The sequence below is a fragment of the Pteronotus mesoamericanus genome, unplaced genomic scaffold (genome assembly GCF_021234165.1).
Source record: "Pteronotus mesoamericanus isolate MK-2021 breed Mesoamerican mustached bat unplaced genomic scaffold, CSHL_Meso_final contig_230, whole genome shotgun sequence".
Classification (NCBI taxonomy): Eukaryota; Metazoa; Chordata; class Mammalia; order Chiroptera; family Mormoopidae; genus Pteronotus; species Pteronotus mesoamericanus.
The window spans coordinates 2,019,988-2,042,241 of NW_026555096.1; the positions used below are offsets into that span (position 1 = coordinate 2,019,988).

General features: G+C 53.2%; 1 protein-coding gene across 1 annotated transcript in view; it reads left to right on the top strand.

Annotated features, from left to right (window-relative positions):
* ARHGAP22 (Rho GTPase activating protein 22) overlaps positions 1–19,742 on the top strand; it is a 183,654-nt gene extending 163,912 nt beyond the window's left edge. Inside the window, exons 5-10 of the mRNA XM_054572381.1 lie at positions 9,541–9,748; positions 12,545–12,677; positions 13,623–13,696; positions 14,190–14,311; positions 14,877–15,780; positions 19,351–19,742. Coding sequence (XP_054428356.1) covers positions 9,541–9,748; positions 12,545–12,677; positions 13,623–13,696; positions 14,190–14,311; positions 14,877–15,780; positions 19,351–19,579 — 1,670 coding nt within the window. The 3' untranslated portion in view covers positions 19,580–19,742. The remainder of the gene's footprint in view (positions 1–9,540; positions 9,749–12,544; positions 12,678–13,622; positions 13,697–14,189; positions 14,312–14,876; positions 15,781–19,350) is intronic.
* Positions 19,743–22,254: the final 2,512 nt, after the last annotated feature.

Here is a 22,254-nt window from a genome sequence, read left to right on the forward strand (position 1 = left end):
TGCATCTGAGCTGTCTTGATGGGAAGGGGAGAGAGTGGGTCATGGAGAGGCAATCCAGAGGAAGGAGGCAGTCCCTAGGGTCTTGGACCCAGGATCTTCAGAAACAAGGGCCAGCCCAGCTGAAGAGGTCATTTGTCACCATGTGCCTGTGTGAGAGGACAGATCCTTAGCCTCTCAGCAACCTGGCCCTGCCCCAAGAAAACAATTGTATTACTACCTTTGCATACCCACCCCCAACAGACCCCATGGCTAAAAATGGCCCTCAAGGTCAAATAGGTACCTGGAAGTGCATGTCAGTCCAGAGCTTTCTAAATGGAAGGCAGCTGCAGACTTTCATCACTGGGGGATCTAGGTGAAGGTGGAAGAAGTTCCCTAGAGATGAGCAGGTCTAACTCAATGATCACACAAGTAGGAAAACTGAGGCAGGAGAGGAGAAAGCAACTTATCACGACAGCCCCCTAAGAGTCCCACCTACCTCCGAAGTAGGTGCCTCTACTGCGCCTGAGGAAGGGCTCTTCTCTTTAACACAGACAGAGCTGCTCAGACCCAGTATTTCCCTGGGCCATGGGAACCCCAGGCTTTCCTGGCAGGTTTAGGGCAGGGCATTCCTGGGCCTGTGACCCCATTGCACTATGAACTGTCCTTTCCATATTTGTGTTTACCTGAACTATGGGGAGAATACAGAGCCTCTCCCCTTGCCTCCTTCCCCGCCAACTCCATGCTAGTATCACGGCCAGGACTAGGGAACCTCATTGCCCCAGGCACCCAAAAACTCATTAATCAAGGTAAATATTTTGTTATAGTTTTTAAAATGCAAATTAGTACCTCAAAGCTCCATTATGTAAGTTTCATTGCTACTCTACCAAATTGCCAGAAACTCATTCTCTCGCCATTCCAGAGGTCAGAAATGAGTCTTAGGAGCCTAAAATCAAAGTGTCAGCAAGGCTGATAACTTGTGAGGACTTCAGGAGAGAGCCTGCTTCTTGCCCCTTCCACCTTCTAGAGGCTGCCCATGTTCCTAGGCGTGGCCTCCTCACTGCAGTCCCTGCTTCCTTCCTTCCACTGCTGCCTCTTCTGCAGTTGACCCTTGAACAACATGAGGGTCAGGGGCACCGACCTCTGTGCAATCGAAAACCTGCATAAAACCTTTGACTTGGCAAAAACCTACCTGCTAATAGCTTACTGTTGAATTACTAATGATATAAACAGTTGATTAACACATAGTTTGTATGTTATAGGTATTATATACTGTATTCTTATAATCTAGAGAAAAGAAAATGTTATTAAGAATATCATAAGGAAGAGAAAATACATTTATAGTATTTATTTAAAAAATTTGTGTTTAAGTGGACTCTCCCAATTCAAACCATATTTAAGGGTCAACTGTATAGTCAAATTTCCCTCTGCCTTCCTCTTGTAAAGTCCATCTGGATAATCCAGTATAATCTCTCCATCCTTAATTTAATCACATCTATAAAGTCCCTCTTACTAGGTAAGGTAACTTAGTACAGGTTGTAGGGATTGGGATGTGGACATTTTTAGTCAGCCTAACACACCCATGATAGACAAAATGTCAACATTTTAAATAAAGACAGGATCCCTGGGCAGAATTAGGGTGAGGCACACACAAAGTACAGGGTCAGATCCTGTCTTTATTTAAAATTTTGATATTTTGTAAACAGATTTTTTGCATTTTAATTTTATTTTTAAAAATATTTCATTTATTTTAGAGGGGAAGGGAGGGAGAAAGAGAGGGTGAGAAACATCAATGTGAGATGTGAGAGAGAAACATGTCCCCTCACTGGGGACTGAACCTACAACCCAGGCACATGCCCTGATGGGGAATCTAAGAGGCAACCTTTTGCTTTGTGGGGTGAGGCCCAACCAAGCCACACTGGTCAGGGCTAATTTGCATTTTTAAAAATATTACAATAAAATGTTTACTTTGATCACTGAAGTTTTTGGCACTCGCCTTAAATTGTGCCCCTGTGGTGTGTGCCTCACTTGCCTCACCCTAGTTTAGGCCCTGCTTAATAATAAGAGCAAAAAGAGTGACCCCCGCCCTGCACACTCCCCTTTCAGATGAGCCCCTCACCTTTCCAGCTTCAGGGCTCCCTTCATCCCCTCCCTTGAGGCCCCTGTGGATATCTGTCCTTACTGTTTGGTGCTGCATGGCCCTCAGATTTGCTTCTCTTTTCCTCCAGCCCCTCATGCTGTATGCCTGGGACTGTGTACCCATTCCCGTCCTCACAGTCCTGGCAGTACGGGATTGTGGACTCTTTTCTCTGGGACGGAGTGCTGCCATTGTGAGGTCATAGGCTTTGCAGAAGGATAGTTTAGATTTAAATTGAAGATTTATCACTATTTGTGTGACCCTAGGAAAATGACACAACCTTTGTGAGCTTCAGTTGTGTCGGCTGCAAAATGGGACTTTAATACTAGCTTCTCCGGATTGCACAGGACACCGTATGTTTATTCCTAAGCACCGTCCCTGCTCTCAGTCCCTGGCGCTCAGGCGCTGGCCCCAGGCTCTGAGCTCCTCCTCTTCTCAGATTTAGATCTAGGCTCATCACTCTTTTGGCGGAGTGAGCCAGACCTAGTTACCTGATCTTCCTGAGCCTCCATTGCTCCAGCTGGAACACCTGCCTCCCGGTTGCCAGGAATGGGAACTCCTAAATCCAGTCTTTGGCAAGGCGGCGAGACCTAACATGGGATTTACTGATTTTTCTAGGGTGCGTAATAACATGGGGTATTAGGAAAAACGGGGAGCAGATGTTCGAAATCTCAGGTCTTCAACGGGTTTCAGCTTCAGGCTTGGCATTTCAGGCATTCGCAAGTCCCAGGCCCTTCCTCCCTCCCTCCAGGGTCCCGGCCCGGGGCGGGCGGGTGTGCGGGCGGGCGGCGGGCAAGCCGCTACCTGCGCGCGTGCCGGGCATTCCTGCCGCCGCCGCGTCGCCGCGCCCGGGCCGCCATGGGCCTGATGCCGGCCGCGCGGGCCTTCTCCGGCTACCGCTCCTGCCCGCGGCCGTGCTGCCGCCTGCCAGCCTGCTGCGCGCCCGCCGCCCCAGGTAGGGCGGGACAAGAAGCGGGCGTCCGCTGGGGAAGCGGCGTCCAGGGCCGGGAACGCACTTGGAACCGGGACTGGCGCGGCTGGCAAGGGAGCGCTGCGCATGCGCGGCTGGGAGCTGCAGGGAGTGCCGGGGTGCCAGCGCGGGACCCCGAGTCGCTCTCGGGGAGCAGGACGCGCTGGTGTCCCGGGGCAGGGGCAGACGCAGAAGCCGAGGCCGGGCGCCTCCTAACCGAGTGGTGTCCTGCGTGTGGAGACGAGGAAACAGAGCGCGAGGGTTTGCAAAGGACGCGCCTTCCCCTTCCGACCACTACTAGGCGACTAAGACCAAGGGGATGCGCGCTCGGGACTTCCTACTCCAAGCCCAGGGCTCGCCCACATTTGCCTCCCTGGGTCTCAGAGGGGCTGCTGTGCGCCCACCCTGGAGACTTGCTCTGGGCAGACCCTCTCCCCGCAAGATGATATTTGTCTCTCGCTGTTTTCTGTCTCCAGCGCTGACTTTAGCCTGTTGCTTGGCGAGGCCTGGGCTGGTAGGAAAAACCAGGGAAGGGTCTTCCGCACGGAGGATTTTTACAGCTCAGGGGCACAACTGCGGGAGTGATGGAAGGATGGGTTTCCAACGGTGGGTGGGTGCAGGAAGAACGGCGCCTGCCCTGGGGAGGAGAGAAGAGAGCAAGGAGGGATTACCCAAATTTGTGGATCTCTGGAGAGAATTTTAGAATTATTTTCCTCATCGCATCTCTTCCTTCACTGTGTCCTTAGGGCAGACCTTAGGTCTGCTCAGGGATCAACTCCAAGACAGAATCCCAGCTGTCTCCCCTTCCTGCCAGGGGCCCTGAGGTTGGGACTGGGGGCAAGCCAAGCCCAGGCCTCCCCTCCCTACAGGCCTCTGGGTCAGAAGAAGGCCATGTTTACTAAGTACCTGTTTCAGGGTACCTGGTGCCGTAGGCACTCCCATGACTGCTTACAGCCCCACAAAGTGGCAGTGGCGGAGACTCAGAGAGGTTGAGGTCATGCAGGACAGGAACCTGAGCCAGCTGGCCACTTGGTTTGTAGGCATCCCGCTCCTGCACGGGATTCCAGGCTTTGTCAGAGGGCAGCTGGCATGAGAGGAGGCCCAGCCCAGCTCTGAGCCCTACAGCAGGTTCATCCAGAGGAAAGGCAGCCTCTGCCAGTTTCCTCTCCCGTGGCAGAGCCAGTGCTTTGTGAAGAGCGTGGGCTGGGACCTCGAGGAACCTGCATGCTGGCTTGGTTTCCAGGGATCTGACAGATCTACTGGAACTGGTTCTTGGCAATACTATCCCTCCAAGATGTGCCAAGAGGTCTGATGGAATTCAGTGCAGCTGTTCCAGGCTCTACCATGTCCTGCCAAAGAGACCCTGGCAAGGGGAATGGCAGGCAAGGCCTCTGGGCAAGGGAGGCTACGTCCTGCTCTCTGAGCTCAGGGGCCTCCAGTGGGAGGATAGTTGGGAAGGAAGCCTGGAATGAGGCTTTCCCAGGGGACTCCCCAAGGCATCTGCCCTCCTAGGGTGGCAAGTGGGGCAGTGTGCATGAGAAGCCTGCGCAAGCTCTCATGCAAGGCTCCACATGGCTGTGCTGGGAATGTGGGTTCAATCCCAAGGTCTGGTGGTGGCAGGTGGCTGCCTAGGGCAGCTCTGAGAAGTTCCTAGGGCCCACCACTCAGTGTCCTGGCCTCTGTCCAGCCCCAGAGGGGCCCGGGCTCGTTCTGGGCACCCAGAGGCACTGTTCTCTCTTGTTCACTCAGGACTCAATCACCTGTGCTTAGCAGTGGGTCATGTGGGTTTAAGATGTTCTTTAGCTAGTGTGATATTTGAAACATTTTAAAATTGGTTATTTAAAATCAAGAGAGTTTATATAAAAATCTATATTTGCAGTCTCTTTGGAAAATGCACAGATCTGGTGGCACCAGGCCTGAATTCCCAAAGAGCAGCACTGGTGGAGTTCAGTGGCATCTGCGCCTTTGGTCCATGCACTTGCTCCTTCTCCGCAGTCCCCACCACACCCAGCCTATACCTCACCCATGTGGCTTTGCCAAGCATTCACCTCTTCTACTTTGATCTGCAGGACACAGATGTTCCCCAAGGGCACTGGGATCAGGACCTTCAGTGAACAGTCAGGGGACATCCAGAGGGGCTGCCCAGGAGCAGGGGTCCTCCAAGAGTCGAGGGAGCTCACCTGGTATTGTGCCCTCCATGCCTGCCACCCGCTCACCCACAGGTCCTTTCACCTCAGCTTTCCCACCAACTGAATGTCCTATACGTCTGCCTTCTGGCTACCCACACACAGTGCACAGGTTCCTCTACCTGGGAGCCTCTTTCCTCAGCCTGTGCTCATTTCTTATTAGCTCTTGGGAAGAACTCAGCCGTCCCCTCCTATGTGAGTTGTCCCAGACACTGCCTTCAGCACAGCCGCAGTGGTCTTACCCTCCTGGCCCCCATCACAGCTGGTGTAAACATACTCCCCGCTGCCCAGTTCTCCACCAGGGGCCACTCCCCCTCCCCATTCAAAGCCAGTGCTCAGCGTGGAGCAGACGTCAAGGAGCTCCGAGTGAAGGATGAACACACAGCCCCGATCCCACCATTGTGCTCAGCCTCACTTGCTCAGCTCACAGGTGACAGAGGCCATAGTCAGGGGAAAGAGACACTGAGAAAAACAATTGTAAAATTCTCTCTAGAGAGCCACAGACCTTGGTAATTCCATCCAGCCTCCACTTGATGCCAGCCATTCCTGCTCTCCTGTCCCCAAGACATGTTGTCTTTCTGGCCATCCTTCCCTCCACACTTCCATTCTCTGGCGCTTGGGTCCCAGCCCTGTTCTAGGTATTAGAGAGCCTCAGAGCTGCCCAGAGGGCTAGAAACATGTAAATCCTGCGAGGGCCTCCTCTGCTGGAAACCCTTTGCTGCTTTCCCCCTCTCCCTGCCTACCTCCTAGGAAAAAGTCCAATCTTGGTTGGCAGGCCAGGCCCTGCCCCTGCCCCGCCTCCTCCAGCATCTGGGTGCAAAGCCTGGGCCAGACAGAGAGCAGCTGCCTCAGAGTCAGCCCCACCGTTCAAGGGAACCTGAGTCTCTGAAGGCCCCTCCCACACAAGCAACCTCAGCACAAGCAATATTTTCCTCCAGGAAGCCTCTTGAACACCAGGAAAGGGAGGTCTCTGGCACCCTGGATTGGAAGCAGGGAGTTGGCCAATGAGCAGAGGCCCAAAGGCAGACATGGGTGCGGACTGAGGACCCAGGGGTTGTAGAGCGGGTGTGAGGGAGGGTGCTGGAAGAGACTGGGAGAATAGTAGCGCCCTGCCCTAGCAAAGACCGTGGGTTATGATGAGCATTGACGCCACATGTCCCTCAGGGGCTCTGGGAAATGAGGAGCCTCCCCCAGAGGCCCTCCGAGTGCTGAGCCTGGCTAGAAGACTGGGCTAGGGGTGGGGGTGCGGACACAGGCAAAAGATAGTGGTTAAGGCCAAAGGCCATAAACACAAAGATTCCAAGCCTACATCTGTGTTGGTCTAGGTGCGTATCCTGGCTAAGTCATCGAGGAGCAGAGTGCCCCCCTTTTCCTGGGCCTCAGTTTTTCCATCTATAAAATGGGTATGATCATACCTGTTTTTAATAATAGTAATAGTCCCCAAGTTACTGAGCTATGTGAGAATTAAATGTATTGATATGTGTAAAATGTTTAGAAAAGCACCTGGTCCCACAAGTGCCATGCGTTAGCTATTTCCGCACACTTTCCTCATATACACATATGCATACACATGACCCCCACACACATACATTCATGCACACACACAGCCCAAGTGCACACAGACTTCTTCCTAAAGCTTTGATGGCATTATTAGGTGCAGTCTACATGAACATGTTTTCAAAGAGGTATGTTTTCATCCCCCGGGTTCTGTGTGCTTTGTCTTTGGGTCCTTTAGGGTGGTAAGGAAGATTTACTGAGCCCTGCTCTATGGCAGGCACTGTATTGCAAACTGATGTATCTTATTTCAAAATAACCTTTATGTATGGGGAGACAATTAGGCTTCCTGAGTCCTGCCGCCACTCAGTGCCAGGAGGAATTGACCCTCTTACCTGCTGGCTCACTGTACTGGTCTTGGGAAGCTACCTGCATGGGCTGTGTCTCTTAGGGACCACATGCCTCTGGCATACCCCTAAACCTGCCCTTCAGGGGAGGTCTCTGCATCATGGATCTGAAAGCCCTCAGCACTCCAGAGTCCTCACAGCACTTAGGGCTGGGAGAAGGCTGTTTTTCCTCTTACTCTCACTGCAAGATAGACAGCTTTATGTATCTCAGCTCCTTCCACTCTTTGCCTGGGCTTCCCGGGACCTCTCAACCCAGTTGTATGTATAGTTGTCACAAATTTTCTCAGTCAGAAATTCCTCTTTTGTTCTATCCCTCTATCCCCCATTTGCTTTCTAGTCCTGTATTAAATGTTTTGGATCTTTTGCTACCTGACTTTTTTTTTTGACAAATGTTATTAAGATATAGCATACATAAAAGTGTGGAAATCACAAGTGTACAGTTTAATGATTTTTCTCAAAGTGAACACAACCGGGGAAGCAGTGTTTGTTACCAGCACCCGGAAGCCCATCAGGCCCCATCCAGCCACCGAGGTAGCCGTGTTCTGCCCTAGTTTTGCACTTTACATAGAGTAATGAAGTTTGTGTTCTGGGTCTGGCTCTTGCATTTTTTTAACGCGTTGTTTATTTCTTTCTTTTTTAAAATTTTTATTTACTGATTTTAGAGATGGGGAAAGAGAGGTCAAGCTTTTTTTTTTTAATTCTCTTTCCCAAATCCTCACCAAGGATATGTTTATTGATTTTAGAGAGAGAGGAAGTTGGGGGGAGAGAAGCATTGAGCAGTTGCCTCCCGTATGTGGCCTGACTGGGGATTGAACTCATAACCTAGGTATATGCCCTGACTGGGAATCGAACCCACTTCCTTTTGGTGTACAGGACAGTGCTCCAACCAACTGAGCCATCCAGCCAGGGCAATGTCTTTGGTTTTTCATAAATTTTAAAAGTTTTTGGTAAATAGCGCTAACATAAAATTTACCATCTTAATCATTTTCAGGTGTACAACTCAGTGGAATTAAGTATATTCATAATGTGCAAACATAACCATCATTCATCTCCAGAATTTTTTTTTTATCTTGTAAAGGTGAAACCATGTCCCCAATAAATAATAACTCCTCACCTCCCATCCTCCAGCCCCTGGTAACCAACCTCCTACTTTCTGACTTTTTGATTATTCTAAGTACCTCATGTAAGTAGAATCATGCAGTATTTGTCTTTTTGTGACTGACTGATTTCACTTGATATAATGTCCTCCAGGATCATTCATGTTGTAGCATGTGCCAGAATTTTGTTCCTTCATAAGGCTGAATAATATTCCATTGTAAGTACATGCTACATTTTGTTTATCCATTCATCTGCTGATGGACACTTGGATTGCTTCCACCTTTGGGCTATTTTGAATGATACTATTATGAACATGATTGTATAAATATATGTTCAAGTGTGCTGTCAATTATTTTGGATATATGTGTATACCTAGAAGTGGAATTGCTGGGTCATAGTAATTCTGTTCTAAATTTTTTGAGGAAACTCTATACTTCTTTCCTCAACAGCTGCACCATTTTACATTCTCACTAACAGTATACAAGGGTTCCAGTTTCTCTACATCCTTGCCAACATTTGTTATTTTGTTTTGTTTTAATTTTTGAACAAAAAAAGTTCATTTTATTGTACTTTTTCATTACCTTTTGTCCCCCCCCACCCCCTCTTCCACCTTGTTATTTTGTTTGTTTTTTTTTAAATAGTAGCCATCCTAATGAGTGTGAGGTGGTATCTCATTGTGGTTTGATTTGCATTTCCTTGATGATTAGTGATGTTGAGTCATGATTATGTTTTCACACGAGTACAGCATTCATCTTGTCTCGAGCTCTGCTCCACCTGTTCTGTTGCGATCTGTGTTAGTGACAGGTGAGCAGACTCTGATGTATCTGCTCATTCTGTTGCTGATGGGCATTGGCTGGTTACCCATTTGGAGGGGTTGCAAGGAGTGCTTCTAGGAACATTCTAGAGCATGTATTTTGGTGGACATTGTCTTGAGTTTTTAAATGTAGGCCACTTCTCTTTGGAGGTTAGTGTTGCATGAATAAACTAATCAATAAACTGTGTAATGCATGTTCCATGAGGGCCCTTTTAAGGTTCCTCAGGCTTGCACAAGCTCCACAGGATAAGACAGGACACCTGTCCACAATGCCCTCCTGTCCCCTGTCCCAGGTGGCCTGGCACCCAGCTGCCTGGTGGGTGCCCCCATAGTTTCTTATCTGCTCCCTCAGGAGCAGCTGCCTTTGGCCCTGGTGCCACCCTTCCATTGTCCTGAGAGCCTACTCCCACTGCCAAGCTGGATAGCCGAGGGTATGACCAGATCCTCTCTGTGCCCAGGGATCTTTGGGCAGCGCCTGGAGGACACAGTCCACCACGAGCGGAAGTATGGCCCCCGCCTGGCCCCCATGCTGGTGGAACAGTGTGTGGACTTCATACGGGAGCGCGGGCTCACTGAGGAGGGGCTCTTCCGCATGCCGGGCCAGGCCAACCTGGTGAGGGACCTGCAGGACTCCTTTGACTGTGGGGAGAAGCCACTGTTTGACAGGTGAGCCCCTGGGGGAGGGATGAAGATGGGGCCACCTGCCCGTTATCCCCCTGCCGGGGCTCCTCCCAGGACCCCAGCTCTGGAGTCAGTTGCACTGGTCCCCCAGGAAGCCTGGCAGCAGGACGATGAGGAGAATGGTTCCTCACATTGGTACATGTGTGCTCAAACAGCCCTCCCCAGTGGGCAGAGTGCAGGGCCCCAAATCCCTGCAGCTCCCCTAAGCCTCCTCTCAGGGACAGTCCTGCCACGGAGGAGGCCGCTCACATCCAAGCAGGCTTTTTCCACTGTGGGTGACCCTAAACCCAACTCAGGCAGGAGAAAAGAAGGGCCTATGCTGCCCATTCAGGACTGCCGGCCCTCCTTAGGGTGCCTGCCCCTGGGTTCTGCTTCCTTGGGGTGACCTGCCCTCAGGCTTCATCAGCACCAAGATGGAGCAGATGCGGTGGCCCCACATCCTTCAGGTTTCCTGATGGGGAGCAAGTCTGCTTTGGCTGTCCGGGGCCAGTGCCCATCCTAACCCATCACTGAGGCTTACCAGGTCCTGGCCTTGCCCTTTGGGCAGAGTCAACTTCACTAAGAGCCCAGGGGCTAAGAATAGGGGAGATGGGGCTGTTTGGGGGACCCTACCCATTTGGGACAGTTTTTCATAGGAAGTTCTTCCTGCGTCAGCTTACCCTGGCTTCCATGGAGCTTTGCCTTTCTTCTTGGATCTGCCTCCACAGGTGTGGCCCCCTTTGCCCCAGGATAGGTTTATGGGTTCCTACTGGCAGCCCTGGCCTTCCCGGGCCTCCTCCTGGGGCAGAACACCCCCAGTCTCTCCAGCTCCTACCCACACCCATCAATGTAGCCAGAGGAGTCTGCCAGTGTCTTTCTTCAGATGTAGAATCTGAGATTGACACCCTTCCCCAGAGAAGGTCTGCCCAGGAGGCACAGGGGTCCCTCCATCTGGAGCCTCATGAAGATGCATCCTGATACTCTGAACTTGTGGTCCAGAATTTTCAGTCTCAGTGAGCCTGAGGTCCACTCTGATCCTCCGCCAGCCAGGCCTCTTCCGTCCTGTGCCTGGGTGGTCCAGGGCTGTGGTTGGAGATCGCTTCAAATGGATGCCACTTCTGTGATTCCTGGGAACATATCCTTGACATTGGGCTCTGGGCGCTTTTCCTTCTAGGAACTGCCCCCAGGGTTACCTGACACCATTCTTTTCCACTTTTTACCATCTCCGTGATGGTCCTCTGGCCCCGCCTTTGTGCCCACCTCCAGACACAGGAGTCCCAAGGCTCTCTCCTCCGTTCACTCCCTGACAGAAGGGCTGGGGGCTACTCCCCTCACCTGCCTGCTGGCCTCAGCATTCCAAAGTAGTCTCACTCCTGGGTACAAACCACACTTTGCACAACAATGAACTTCAGCCCCAGGTCTTGGGCTCCCTGCTCCATAAAGAGCCCCGCCAGCCTGGAAGCCTTAGTCAACAGAGCTGTCTCATACCCAGCCCTTCCCCAACCCTGTCCCTGGGGTCTGTCCTGGCCCCCATGCTGGTGGAACAGTGGTAGCAGTTCTCCTAGGCCTGTCCACCTTGTTGCCAAGCATCAAAGAGGATCTCCTTTGATCCAGACCCTGAGTCAATGGAGGGCGCTCCATTGGCCCTTGCTATAAGCTCAGCTTGCTTCATCCATCCACTGAGTGAGAGCACCCCCGCAGGCATGGGGATGAGGCCATGAATTAGACAGACAAGGTCCTGCCCTCCGGGGGCCAGGACAGATGGCAAACAACATGGCAAACAAGGAAACGCACACACAGGGGACCAGCACAGGCTTCAGGCACCAAGCCCAGGCCCTGTCTGGCAGACTAGCTTAGAGGAGGTCCAAGACCAGGACACAGTCCCCGAGCCCAGGCCTGCTGCCCTCCATGGTGCCCACCTCAGCCTGGGCAGCTCTGAGCTGGAAGCAGGAGGCTGAGGACTGGGAGTGGACACACGGGGAGCTGGGTGCTGGAAATAGGGTGAGGAGCACAGAAGCCCAACATCCATTGAGGAAAGGGTCTGACCTCTGACCTGCTCACCCCTGGTGGCCAGTGCCCTGGGTCTCCGCTCTCTTTTGACATGGCCCTTCCCGTTCCATCAGTGGGGGTGGGGTGGGGGGGGCAAGTGGGGGTGGAGCAAGCTCAGGCTTGGGCAAGGACAGCTGTGTGCCTGCCTCCCTCCCACCCCTACCACCTTCCTCCCAGGAATGGTGCAGCTGCCCGGTCTCCCTACAGAGGACTCTGGGTGGCCACCAGGCCTGAAGAAGGGGACTCTTCACTTCCACCAGTTCCCTGACCAGCTGTGACAGGGCCCCTCTGAGCCAGCAGGGGTCATGAGTGATTCCCCCCACCCGGAGCAGCCATTGTGTGGGGAGCAGCTGCACCCTGCCAGCCCCATGGCTTTTGCAGCAGTGGAGAGTTTGGCACTGCCATCCCTGAGGACAAACCCAGACCTGAGATGCAAGGCTTCTGAGCAGGGGCCTGAGCTGTGGGTTGTCTCTGAGCTGGAGCTCCAGTCCACACCCAACTCAGGACCCCTGTGCAAGGCTCCTAGAAGCAGCCTGGGCGTTTCCTTGATCGGGGCAGTGGGAGCAGATGCAGTCCTCACCCCTCTGTGGCTCTTTTTCGTGCACATGCGCACATGCGGGGACACACACACACACACACACACACACACACACACAAGGGCATGCAAGCAGAGGCTGCCAGTGGGTGGGGACATGATGGTCCCTCCTACAGTTCCCTAGCACCCATGTTTCTTGCTTGTCCCCTTGCTGGCAGCACCACAGATGTGCACACGGTGGCCTCCCTGCTGAAGCTGTACCTACGGGAGCTACCCGAGCCTGTAGTCCCTTTCGCCAGGTATGAGGACTTCCTCAGCTGCGCCCAGCTGCTCACCAAGGACGAGGGGGAGGTTAGTGGATCCTGGGGACTCATCCTGGGAGGTGGACTGCTAGGTGGGGAGAGGGGGCTGTGGGGTCAGCACACAAAACTCTTAACCCTCACCATTTTTTGAGGCACGTAGACCCTGACCTGCCGCCTGCTCTGTGTGTGTGTGTGTGTGTGTGTGTGTGTGTGTGTGTGTGTGTGTGTGTGTGTGTGGGGTGAGGACAGGAGAATCCTGCTGATGGGGGGCAGGTTTATTTTGTTTTGTTTATGGGGTAGCATGGAACATCCCAATCTTTGCGGGTGTGGTGCTGGAGCATTCCCTCTGTGCAGGGCCCTTCCTGAGTGAGGTTTCAGCCTGCGCGGGGCATGGGGAAGGTGCCTCCTAAAGCAGGCCATGTTCTGGTCACACCCAGGACACCACCCAGTAGGTGCTCCTACTCCACGACCCGATCCTCCACGACCCGATCCTACACTCGCCGTCAGGCTACCCAGCACCACAGAGTTCAGAAACAACCAGACTCTTCATCTGTTTATATCCTGCCTCATTCCAAAAGAATTTGAGACAGGACAGAGGCTCCCACCCCCCACCCACAGGTGCTTAGCTGGAAGGACTGTTTGCCTTCCCTGTGGCCCTGTGGGAGATGAGGGGTCTTTATCTGGCAAATATTTGTGTCTTGATAAGCACTAGCCCTGACATTCCTCTGTGGCCCTGCAGAGGCCCACCCCTCACATCAATCCCCAAAGTAAATCTGCCTTCCCAGGAGGTCATGGGCCTGGGCCAGCCACTCCTCAGAGGGAGATGGAGTTAATATACCCTCTGGCCACCGGGGGCCACACCAAACGGGCAGCTGGAGGTTTGGCCTCTGGTGCCTGCCACCCTCACCCCCTGCCCACTTGCCTGTCCCTCCCTCAGTGAGAGAAGGGCCAGTTGCTGGTTACTGAAATGCTGTTTTTCTCTTTCAATACCAAGGGGACTCTGGAGTTGGCTAAACAAGTGAGCAGCCTTCCTCTGGCCAATTACAACCTGCTCAGATATATCTGCAAGTAAGTGACTCAGGGGCAGGGGCTGGGTCATTCTCTCATCCCACACTGCTCCCCGAGTGTCAGTCAGCCAACCAGCAGGGACTATTAAAGAACACAGTCCCTGTGCAAAACCAACTTAAAGTCCCTGTGGGAGCAGGCAGTGTTCAAGTCCCTCGTGGATCATTTGGAAGAAACATACTTCTGTTCTTTCTGCCTCCTGTTTTGTGCCTCTCTCGGTCCCCTTACCCAAGAGTCTCCTTTCACCTAGGCCCAGACATCTGCCCCACTGCAGGTGAGACAGTCACATCTTCTCCTTCCATGCTGATGACAGCACCATGTCCCACAGGCTTTTGCTTGTACTGTCCCTCCTGGGCCCCAGGGGAAGCTCTGCCCTCTACCAAGTTGGCAGGGGTAGCCGGCTGGGAGAGCATGTGGGTGTGGGCACCAGGCAACTCTCAGCAGGGCTGGCATCAGGATTTGCTTCTCCGCCAACTGCCTCTTCCTTACTTGGCAGGTTTCTGGATGAAGTTCAGTCCCATTCAAATGTCAACAAGATGAGCGTCCAAAACCTAGCAACCGTTTTTGGACCTAATATACTTCGGCCACAGATAGAAGACCCAGTGACCATCATGGAAGGTAACTGGGCATCTCTGTGGCTATGAAGGAGAGGATGTGGCCCACATACACCTGTGTGCCCTCTGCGGTCCCTGTCCCAGAGAGAGCCCTGTGCCCCTGAGAGCATGGGTGTTCAGGCACAGACATCATCGGCAGCACAGGGTGTGAGACGTGGGGCAGGCAAGGCGGCTCTGACTCCAGGTGCTGGTTTCCAGCCCCAGCCTGCCACTTGCTCACCTCACAGCCTCTTGGGCGTTGTGCCTGCTTTCTACCCTGCACCTAGCCAAGGGAGTGGCCTGGGAGGCACAGTGCCTCCTCTGTGCTCCAGGACCCACGTTTGTCCGAGGAAGGCGATTCTTGGGCAGTATCCCTCTGTCTGTGCCTGGATTTGGAGAGTATAATGGTCATCCTTTCCTTCGGGGTGGCTGATGGCAAGTTTTTGTTGAGTCCTCTCTTGAGGACTCAAGACCTGGTTCTGGGCTGCAGGCAGAGCCCGGCACCCTGGGTCCAAGGTGCAGCACCCTCTGGCAGGTCTGATTGGAGAGACATTCACAGCGAGGCCTTTCTTGATTTGTTTTCTTGGCAGGCACTTCCCTTGTCCAGCACTTGATGACTGTCTTGATCCGCAAACACAGCCAGCTCTTCACTGCGAGGACCACCGAAGGGCCAGCCTCCCCCCACGGGGGCCCACCTGGCACAGTAGGGTGGGGCTCTGAGGAGGTCACGAGGGACAGCCAGGTAGAGCCCAGCAGCCCTGGTGCCCCTGGCCTGCCCTCACACAGGACTTCATCTCTGGATGGGGCTGCTGTGGCAGCACTATCTAGAAACTCTCCCCTGGGCCCAGGGGGCCGGTGCGGCCTGACTACCAGCAACCCTGGGAAGAGGATGCAGACGCTCCCCAGTTGGAAATCTTCCTTTCGGCAGTCAGGGTCCCGGTCAGGGAGCCCAAAAGCTGGCAGCTCATCCCTGGAGGTGCCCATTATCTCCTCTGGCGGGAACTGGCTCATGAATGGGTTGTCTTCCCTGCGTGGCCACCGCCGGGCCTCCTCAGGGGACCGGCTCAAAGACTCGAGCTCCTCACAGAGACTCTCCACCTATGACAATGTGCCGTCTGCCAGCCTCTTCCCCAGCACTCCCAGTGTGTCCAGCTCAGCGTGGTCGGGGGCCTCTTCCTTCGAGGCCTCTGCTGGAGGCTCCGTCAGCAGCTGCACCGCCTGCCGGGCCAGCGACTCCTCTGCCTGCAGCTCCCTGCTCACCGAGGGGGCCCTGGAGCCCTCCCCCCTCCCCAGCAGCAGTGAGGAACGCAGATCCCCAGACCTGGGTCACAGCCTGGATGAGGTGGGCCTCTGCCTCAGTAGCAGCGAGCCCAGCGACCCAGGCATCCCGGCCCAGGACAGTGCCCGCCACTCCAAGGCTCTGCAGGGCCTGGTCAAGGAGCTCAGGGCAGAGCTGTGCCGACAGAAGACTGAGTACGAGACGAGTGTGAAAAGGTAAAGGGCTGCAGAGGCTGGGCCACCTGAGGCTGCTGCGCCCCTGGCTGAGCAGAGCCCTCGTGGGCAACGCTCACCAGGCCCTGGCCCCAGTCAGCCTCTGGCCCTGAAGAAAAGCCTCCTGGAGTCAGGGCTCAGAGCAGTCAGCCCCCAGAAGTCACCTTTCTGAGAGAATGCCCCAGGATAGGGTGGGGGTGGAGCATGGGGGATCCCACGTCTGGAAGAGCGCCATGAATACCTGCTGAAGGAATGAGTCAGAATCGCAGCCTGGGCTGCTCCGAGCACCTTAGATGGAGGGACTCAGGCCATGGCTTTCAGTCAGGTAGGAGACACGGGGGGATGCTGACAGCAGCCGGGCCTGACATGGGCGAGGACTACTTCCCAGTCAGAATCCGATTTCCTCTGAGGAGGGAGCTGGCAGTGCCTCCTTGCCCTGGCCACAAGAGGATGCTTTGTGTCACATTCTGAGCCTTGCAAGCTTGCTCACAGATAGCCCTCATTCCATCCTCTCAGCTTCTATGCGGGGTGGGTGTTCTCCCATTCTGAGAAGCCAGGTTTTCCAGCTAAGGTCGCCAGCAGAGCCTGCATTGAACGGTGCAGTGCTTCCAGCAGCATCTCTTGACTCCTTGGTCTGGCTCCCTGACCTGTGGCCCAGTTCTCACCCACTCACAGGGGCATCAGTGGGTTCTGAAGGTGTCCTTTCTCCATCAGGCACAGTGGAGGCAGAAGGAATTTCCGCTTCTCACTTTGAGCCTGGGATTCCCTCAAGGAACTGGGATGGCAGTACTTGGCGTTTTTGTTCTTCTGAAAGCCACGTCCTGGGAGGGTCAGGCTGTGCAGGGGTTATGTCCTTGTCAGACGTATGACAAGAGAAGTGCTTTAAGGACGGAGGCCACAAAGAAGGTCCGGAAGGGTCAGAGCAAGTCACATCTGAGTGAGGACTTAAAGGGCCAATTGGATCGAGTTGAGCAAGAAGGAGAAAGGACACACCATGAGAAAGCCTCTAAGTGTACAGTTGTGTGGAAGCCCCAAAAATGTAAGCCAGGGTTTACCAGACAGAGGTGACAGTGGAAGCAGCGACAGGGACAGAGGAAGTGATTACTGCTGGGGATGGATGAGCACACAGATGAAAGCTGTAGGCGCCAGGGCAGGTCACCACAAATAGCCTCACGGGAGGTCAGAGTCAGCTTCTCACCTGAACTGCTAGTTCCTTCCCCTGCTCAGAGCCTCCATTTCTCAGGGGAAATGCAGTGTTGTTTTGTGGAGACTCTGGGTCAGACCTCCTGGGTTTGAGTCCCTACTTGCCATGTATGGACAGTGTCTCAGACAGGCTCACTGCCCCCCGCCCCCTCCCATGGGTATTGACTGACTGTCCATCCAGGCAGGCTCTTTGGGTTTAGGGACCTCACACATTTGTTTTGAGGATTAAGTAACACAATGGGGGAGATGGGGGAGTGCTCAACACAGAACTGGCTGTATCCAGAGTGCTTGGGAAACTTCGCTGCTCTTACTGCCTCCTGCTTGATGGGTTGGAAGTAACATAAGGCCCCCAGACGCAAAGGGACAGCAACAGCAGCCCCTGTGGTGGCGAAGCAGCCCCAGCCGTCGTCAGGGTTGGAGCAGAGTGGTTGAGAGTGAAAAGGACTCTGAATATAGGAAGGAATAGGGCCCCATCCAGTGGGTCTTTGGGAGAATATAGAATATATCTGCTTATTCTGTACCTATGGAGTCAGTACTGGGTCTGTTCTGGGTGGGCAGGGAGACAGACCAGCTTTCCGCCCTGCCTCCCCTGTGCTAGGTGCGACCTCTGTCTTTATTTTGTGGTTGTGGGGGTGCAGAGACCATACACAACATAGATTTTAAAATCTATGTGGCCTGTTAGGAGGTTAGATAGAGGAGGAGAATAAGACAGGATGGAGGGAAGGGGAGCGTGGGAGAGAGGGCCGCAGAGGAACTCCGGAGCCAGCACTGCAGGCGCAGGAAAGGGGGGCGGGCGGGGTGGAGTTTGAGAAAGGGGGCTGGCTGGGGGCAGTGCACAGGGCCCTGGGTCAGGTTGTGCTCCGGATTTTATTCCCAATAGATTCTAAGTGACTGGAGGGCCTTGAGCACTTTGATCGCTTTGACAGAGGTGCCTGGTTGCTGTACTGAGGACAGCTTGACCAGTTGCTGGCCAATGGGTCCAGGCCAGACTGGGGGCATGGGCCTAAGGCAGCAGTTGAGGTGGGTAGAAGAGTCAGATTCTAAACAAATTTGAAAGATGTTGCTAATCAATCAGCTGTGGCGGTAAGAAAAAGAACTGACTTAGGGACAACATTTTTGTTTGGCCAAGCAGCTGGAAGAAGGTGTTCACTGGGACCGGGGAGAAATGCGTGGATGAAGGGTCAGGGGCCCAGCTGTGGACCTGTGAAGCTGGAGATGCTTACTTCATTTCCGAGCAGTGTTGAGTCATCAGCACATAGATGGTGCTTCAAGTCTGGAGACGGGACCAGGGCACTCAGGGCGTGGGAGGCCCAGGCCCCAAGCTCAAGAGCACCCCCAGGTGGGAGGAATTGGCAGAGAGGGCCCTGGGACTGGAGGAGTTAACAGTGGGGGGCCATGGGGCTGCTGTCATCTGTCTTGGGGGCCTTATTTCTGACAACATGCCCTGTGCTCCCCAGGTGGAAGTCTGGGGTGAAGGGAGGTTTTCTCCTTTCTGTGAGCTTAGTATTCGGTGACTGAGGTGGAGTCCTGGCCTTGTCCTGGCTGGGGCCAGGAGTTGGCATTTGCTGCACATCCACTGGGTGTGGGGCATTGTGCTGTGCACTTGTGGTCTTTGTCCATTGTAGCTGTAGTGCTTGCAGGAGGTTGTCCCTGCATTTTTCAGGACACCAGGGCTCAGGGTAGTTTGTGTCCTGCCCACAGTCATATGCCTTGTAAGTAGCCAGGCCAGTTCCCAGGGTCCAGGCTCAGTGCATCCCTCAGGCCGTACAGGAGCTGGTCTTCTGGTTAGAAAGACAGCTGTGCCAGCCTTCTATAGTGTCAGCCTCTACAGAAGTGGTGTCATTCTCTGGTAGCACAAAGGAGCAAGAATGTGACCTGCTGGGGAGGATTCAGAGAAGGTTCCCTGAGGGCACAGTGAGCTGGGACTTGAAGAGCTAGCAGGAATGGAATTGACAGCTGATGGGGGTTTCTGTGAGTTGCTGTGCATGGCTGGGGCCTGGGGCAGCGGGAGGGAGCAGAGTAGAGGCAAGTCTCAGTGGGGACTGGTCCTACTTTCTGTAGTCCATCCTCTTCAGGACTGTCAGCTGGCCCAGAGGGTAAGTGGTCTTCATATTTTAGCGAGGACTGAGTGCCGGAGGTCCGAGTGCTCACACTGGTGTTTCTGGATCACCTGTTAAGGGCAGGTTCTCCGGGGGTGAAGTGCCAGGGTCTGTGAGGGGCAGTGGAGGCCTGTGCAGCCGCTTGGGAGCTGGTCCTGAGCTGCAGGCCGCCGCCACTCCAGACCCAGCCTGAGAAGCTCTTCCCCCATCAGCTCTCTTGGTAAACTCAGCAAGCCAGAGTCTAAAACTGCCTTTCTTCTTGATTTTTAAGACTCGAAGAAGGTACTGCCGACCTGCGGAAACAAATGTTGCAGCTAGAGGAAGAATTGGACCAGGAAAAGAAAAGGTACACCATGCTGGAAATCAAGCTGAGGAACTCAGAGCGGGCACGGGAGGATGCGGAGAGGAGGAACCAGCTGCTGCAGCAGGAGATGGAGGAGTTTTTCTCAACCCTGGGGAGCCTGACTGTTGGAGCAAAAGGTGCCAGAGCCCTGAAGTAAAGGAGGTCACTTCTGCTGTGCTGCTCACCCTCCTCTCAGCAGAGAGGGTCCCTGGCCTGGGCCACAAGGAGCCCGAGGACCCTGCAGTATGGACCCCAGCCTCAGTACCCGTGCTGCGGAGCCAGCTGGAGGGTAGAACCCTGACACCTGGGTGAGGGACGGCAGGAAGCCTGGGCCCCTCATGGAATCTGAATGTTGCTGCTATGACTGCAGGGCCTGGCACCTGTCCCTTGGCCACCAAAACAGATGGTCCCTGAGATTCAAGTAGCCCACCCAGGAACATTTTGCATTCTTTATTAAATTTTCTCTGAAAGTATGATGTCTGTCTCCTTTAAGGTCATGCAAAATGGGTGTTACAGAGTGCCCTCTACTATTTTTGTCAGGGTTAGGAGTCCCCATAGTGTCCCATGGGTGGAACTCCAGAGTGGGGTGTGAAAAGCTCCCTGAAGAGCACCCAGAATTGTCATAGTCACTGAAGCTGGATTTATGCAAGTCCTTGTGCTGTTAGCTCCATCATCCTTTTGCTCAAGGCAAGACAGTTTTCCCCTCTTCCCTCCCCATACTGAGCCACCTGCACCTCCACAGTTGGTGTCTGTCCTGGAATTGCTCTCAGGCCTTGTACCAGAACCTGCTTTCCTTGCCTGGCTCCAGCTCTGCTCTGGGGCCAGGGCTTGGGCAGGGTGACAAGGCACGTGTCTGAAGAAGAGGTGAGTCAAGGTGCTGTGAAGTACCCTTTATCTGTTCTCCAGGCGCCCGTGCCTTTGGCTGTGCCCACCTCCCCTGGAGACTCCTCTGTAGGTAGCGCCAATCCCTCTCCAATGCCATTCACATTCCTCCTGCAGTTCATCCTTCACTCAAAGCTCCAGTTAGGACAAATCCTTCAAGAGAGCCTTTTCCTGGCTCTCACCACACACAGCGTAGGCCTGGGCCAGCGCTCCTCAGCATGGACCACAGAGAACACCAAAGAAGCTGCTTCCATGAGGAGGGAACTGGTCTCTGGGGCACTGGCAATGCCAACACCAGGGTCCCTTCAGCTGTTCCTGCTCAGTGTCCTTACATAGCACCTCCCATTACCTGGAGCAGTAACCTGCAATGGTGTTTTTTTAGAGAGGGATGGCTAGGGGGTTACCAAAGTGCCCCAATTTCTGACCACTATCTCTGGAGAAGTCATTGATGCCCTACCATCCATCTTCCTAGGGTCAGGTATAAACTATTGCACCAATGCTTGAATGCCAGTGTCTTCAGTGCTCCTCAGCAGTGCTGGCCTCAGGGGTCGGAGCTCCGAGCTAGGGGGTCAGTGGGGTGCAAGACGCGGTCTTCCCTCAGGCCCACTGCCATCACAACAGGCAGTCTAGGTAGTCAGATTTCCCAGAGGATGAAATAATTGCCCCCCCCATTTCAAGGGAAAAGAAAAGAATATGAGGTGACTTTGATTCCTCACAACCACTCAGTAAGGTAGGAATTGGCCTGTGCTCCCCATGCAGAGGAGAAAACGAAAGCTAGCAGGAGGTAAGTGGAGACACCAATGCATTCTTAGGGTCCTGAATTCCAGCATCCTGGAATTCTGCCAACTTTGACCTGCAGATAAAATGCCAACAGGCTATCAAAGGAACAGAAAAGACCAAAGGGGTATCACATAATGGAAAAAGCAGTTGTCTGCCCTTTCTTAGCCACTAATTTTGGCAAAGGCTCAGCTTCCAGTCAAGTCCTTCATCAAAAGCAGCTCATGAGCCTGCTGGCAAAACTAGGATCTGCAAATACATTTTTTCACAGAAAATAAATTGGCAATATTCAATAGAAGTTCTGTCCTCCAATTTCCACTTAACCAGCACCCTCCTTTCTGTCTATAACACATGCTGACTTTCGCTCATGAAGCACAATGAGCTCTGGGTCTGACAGGCTCTGTCTATACCCTGTCTCCTTCCACTTCAGTTCTCCCCAGTTTATGCCAACAGAAGCTGTTTCGAAAGCTGTGGGTTCAAGCTGTAAGTATTATATTGACATCGTTTAATATTAAGTAAGCCAGTGAAGTATGAATGTGAAAAGAAGGAATTAGTTTCTTTAAAAACCTACCTGAATGCTTTAGAAAGACTCAGTAAAGTCAAGCTGCTAAAAGAAAGTTGTCACATTAAGTATGGATGAATTGAACGTGACGCAGTAGAAAATTAGTGAAAATCTAGAACTCTGCTCTGAAACTACTTCAAAATGTGTTTAACTTTACAGAAAACACTGGAAATTTTAAGACTCATACAGAAAAACAAGGAGTTGGCTGATACTAAAAGCCTGACAAATGATGTACATTTTAAAAGTTAGAATACAGTTTTAAGTGTGTGTTGTTTGTGTGTGAGCGACAGAGACAGGCAGAGACAGCTGTTGAATAATGAACTGGGCACAAACCATGTTCCCTTCACATTGTAAAAGGGCTTTGGATAGAAGGCCATGTATCCACGCTTCCTGGCCTGTGGGTAACATGGAGTTAGTAACAATCACATTTGACCTTAAATATTGCATTTCAGAGGTTAGAAACAGTGTAGAAGATAGGTTCTAGTCATTAGTTTACCAGCCCAAGACTTCCTGAATGCCAGCTTCGCAGGTGTTGTTAACTGAGTAAGACAAGTTCTTCAAAGTGTCAGCGGGAGCTGAGCATACAGGATGCACTTGCAGACAACATGAAG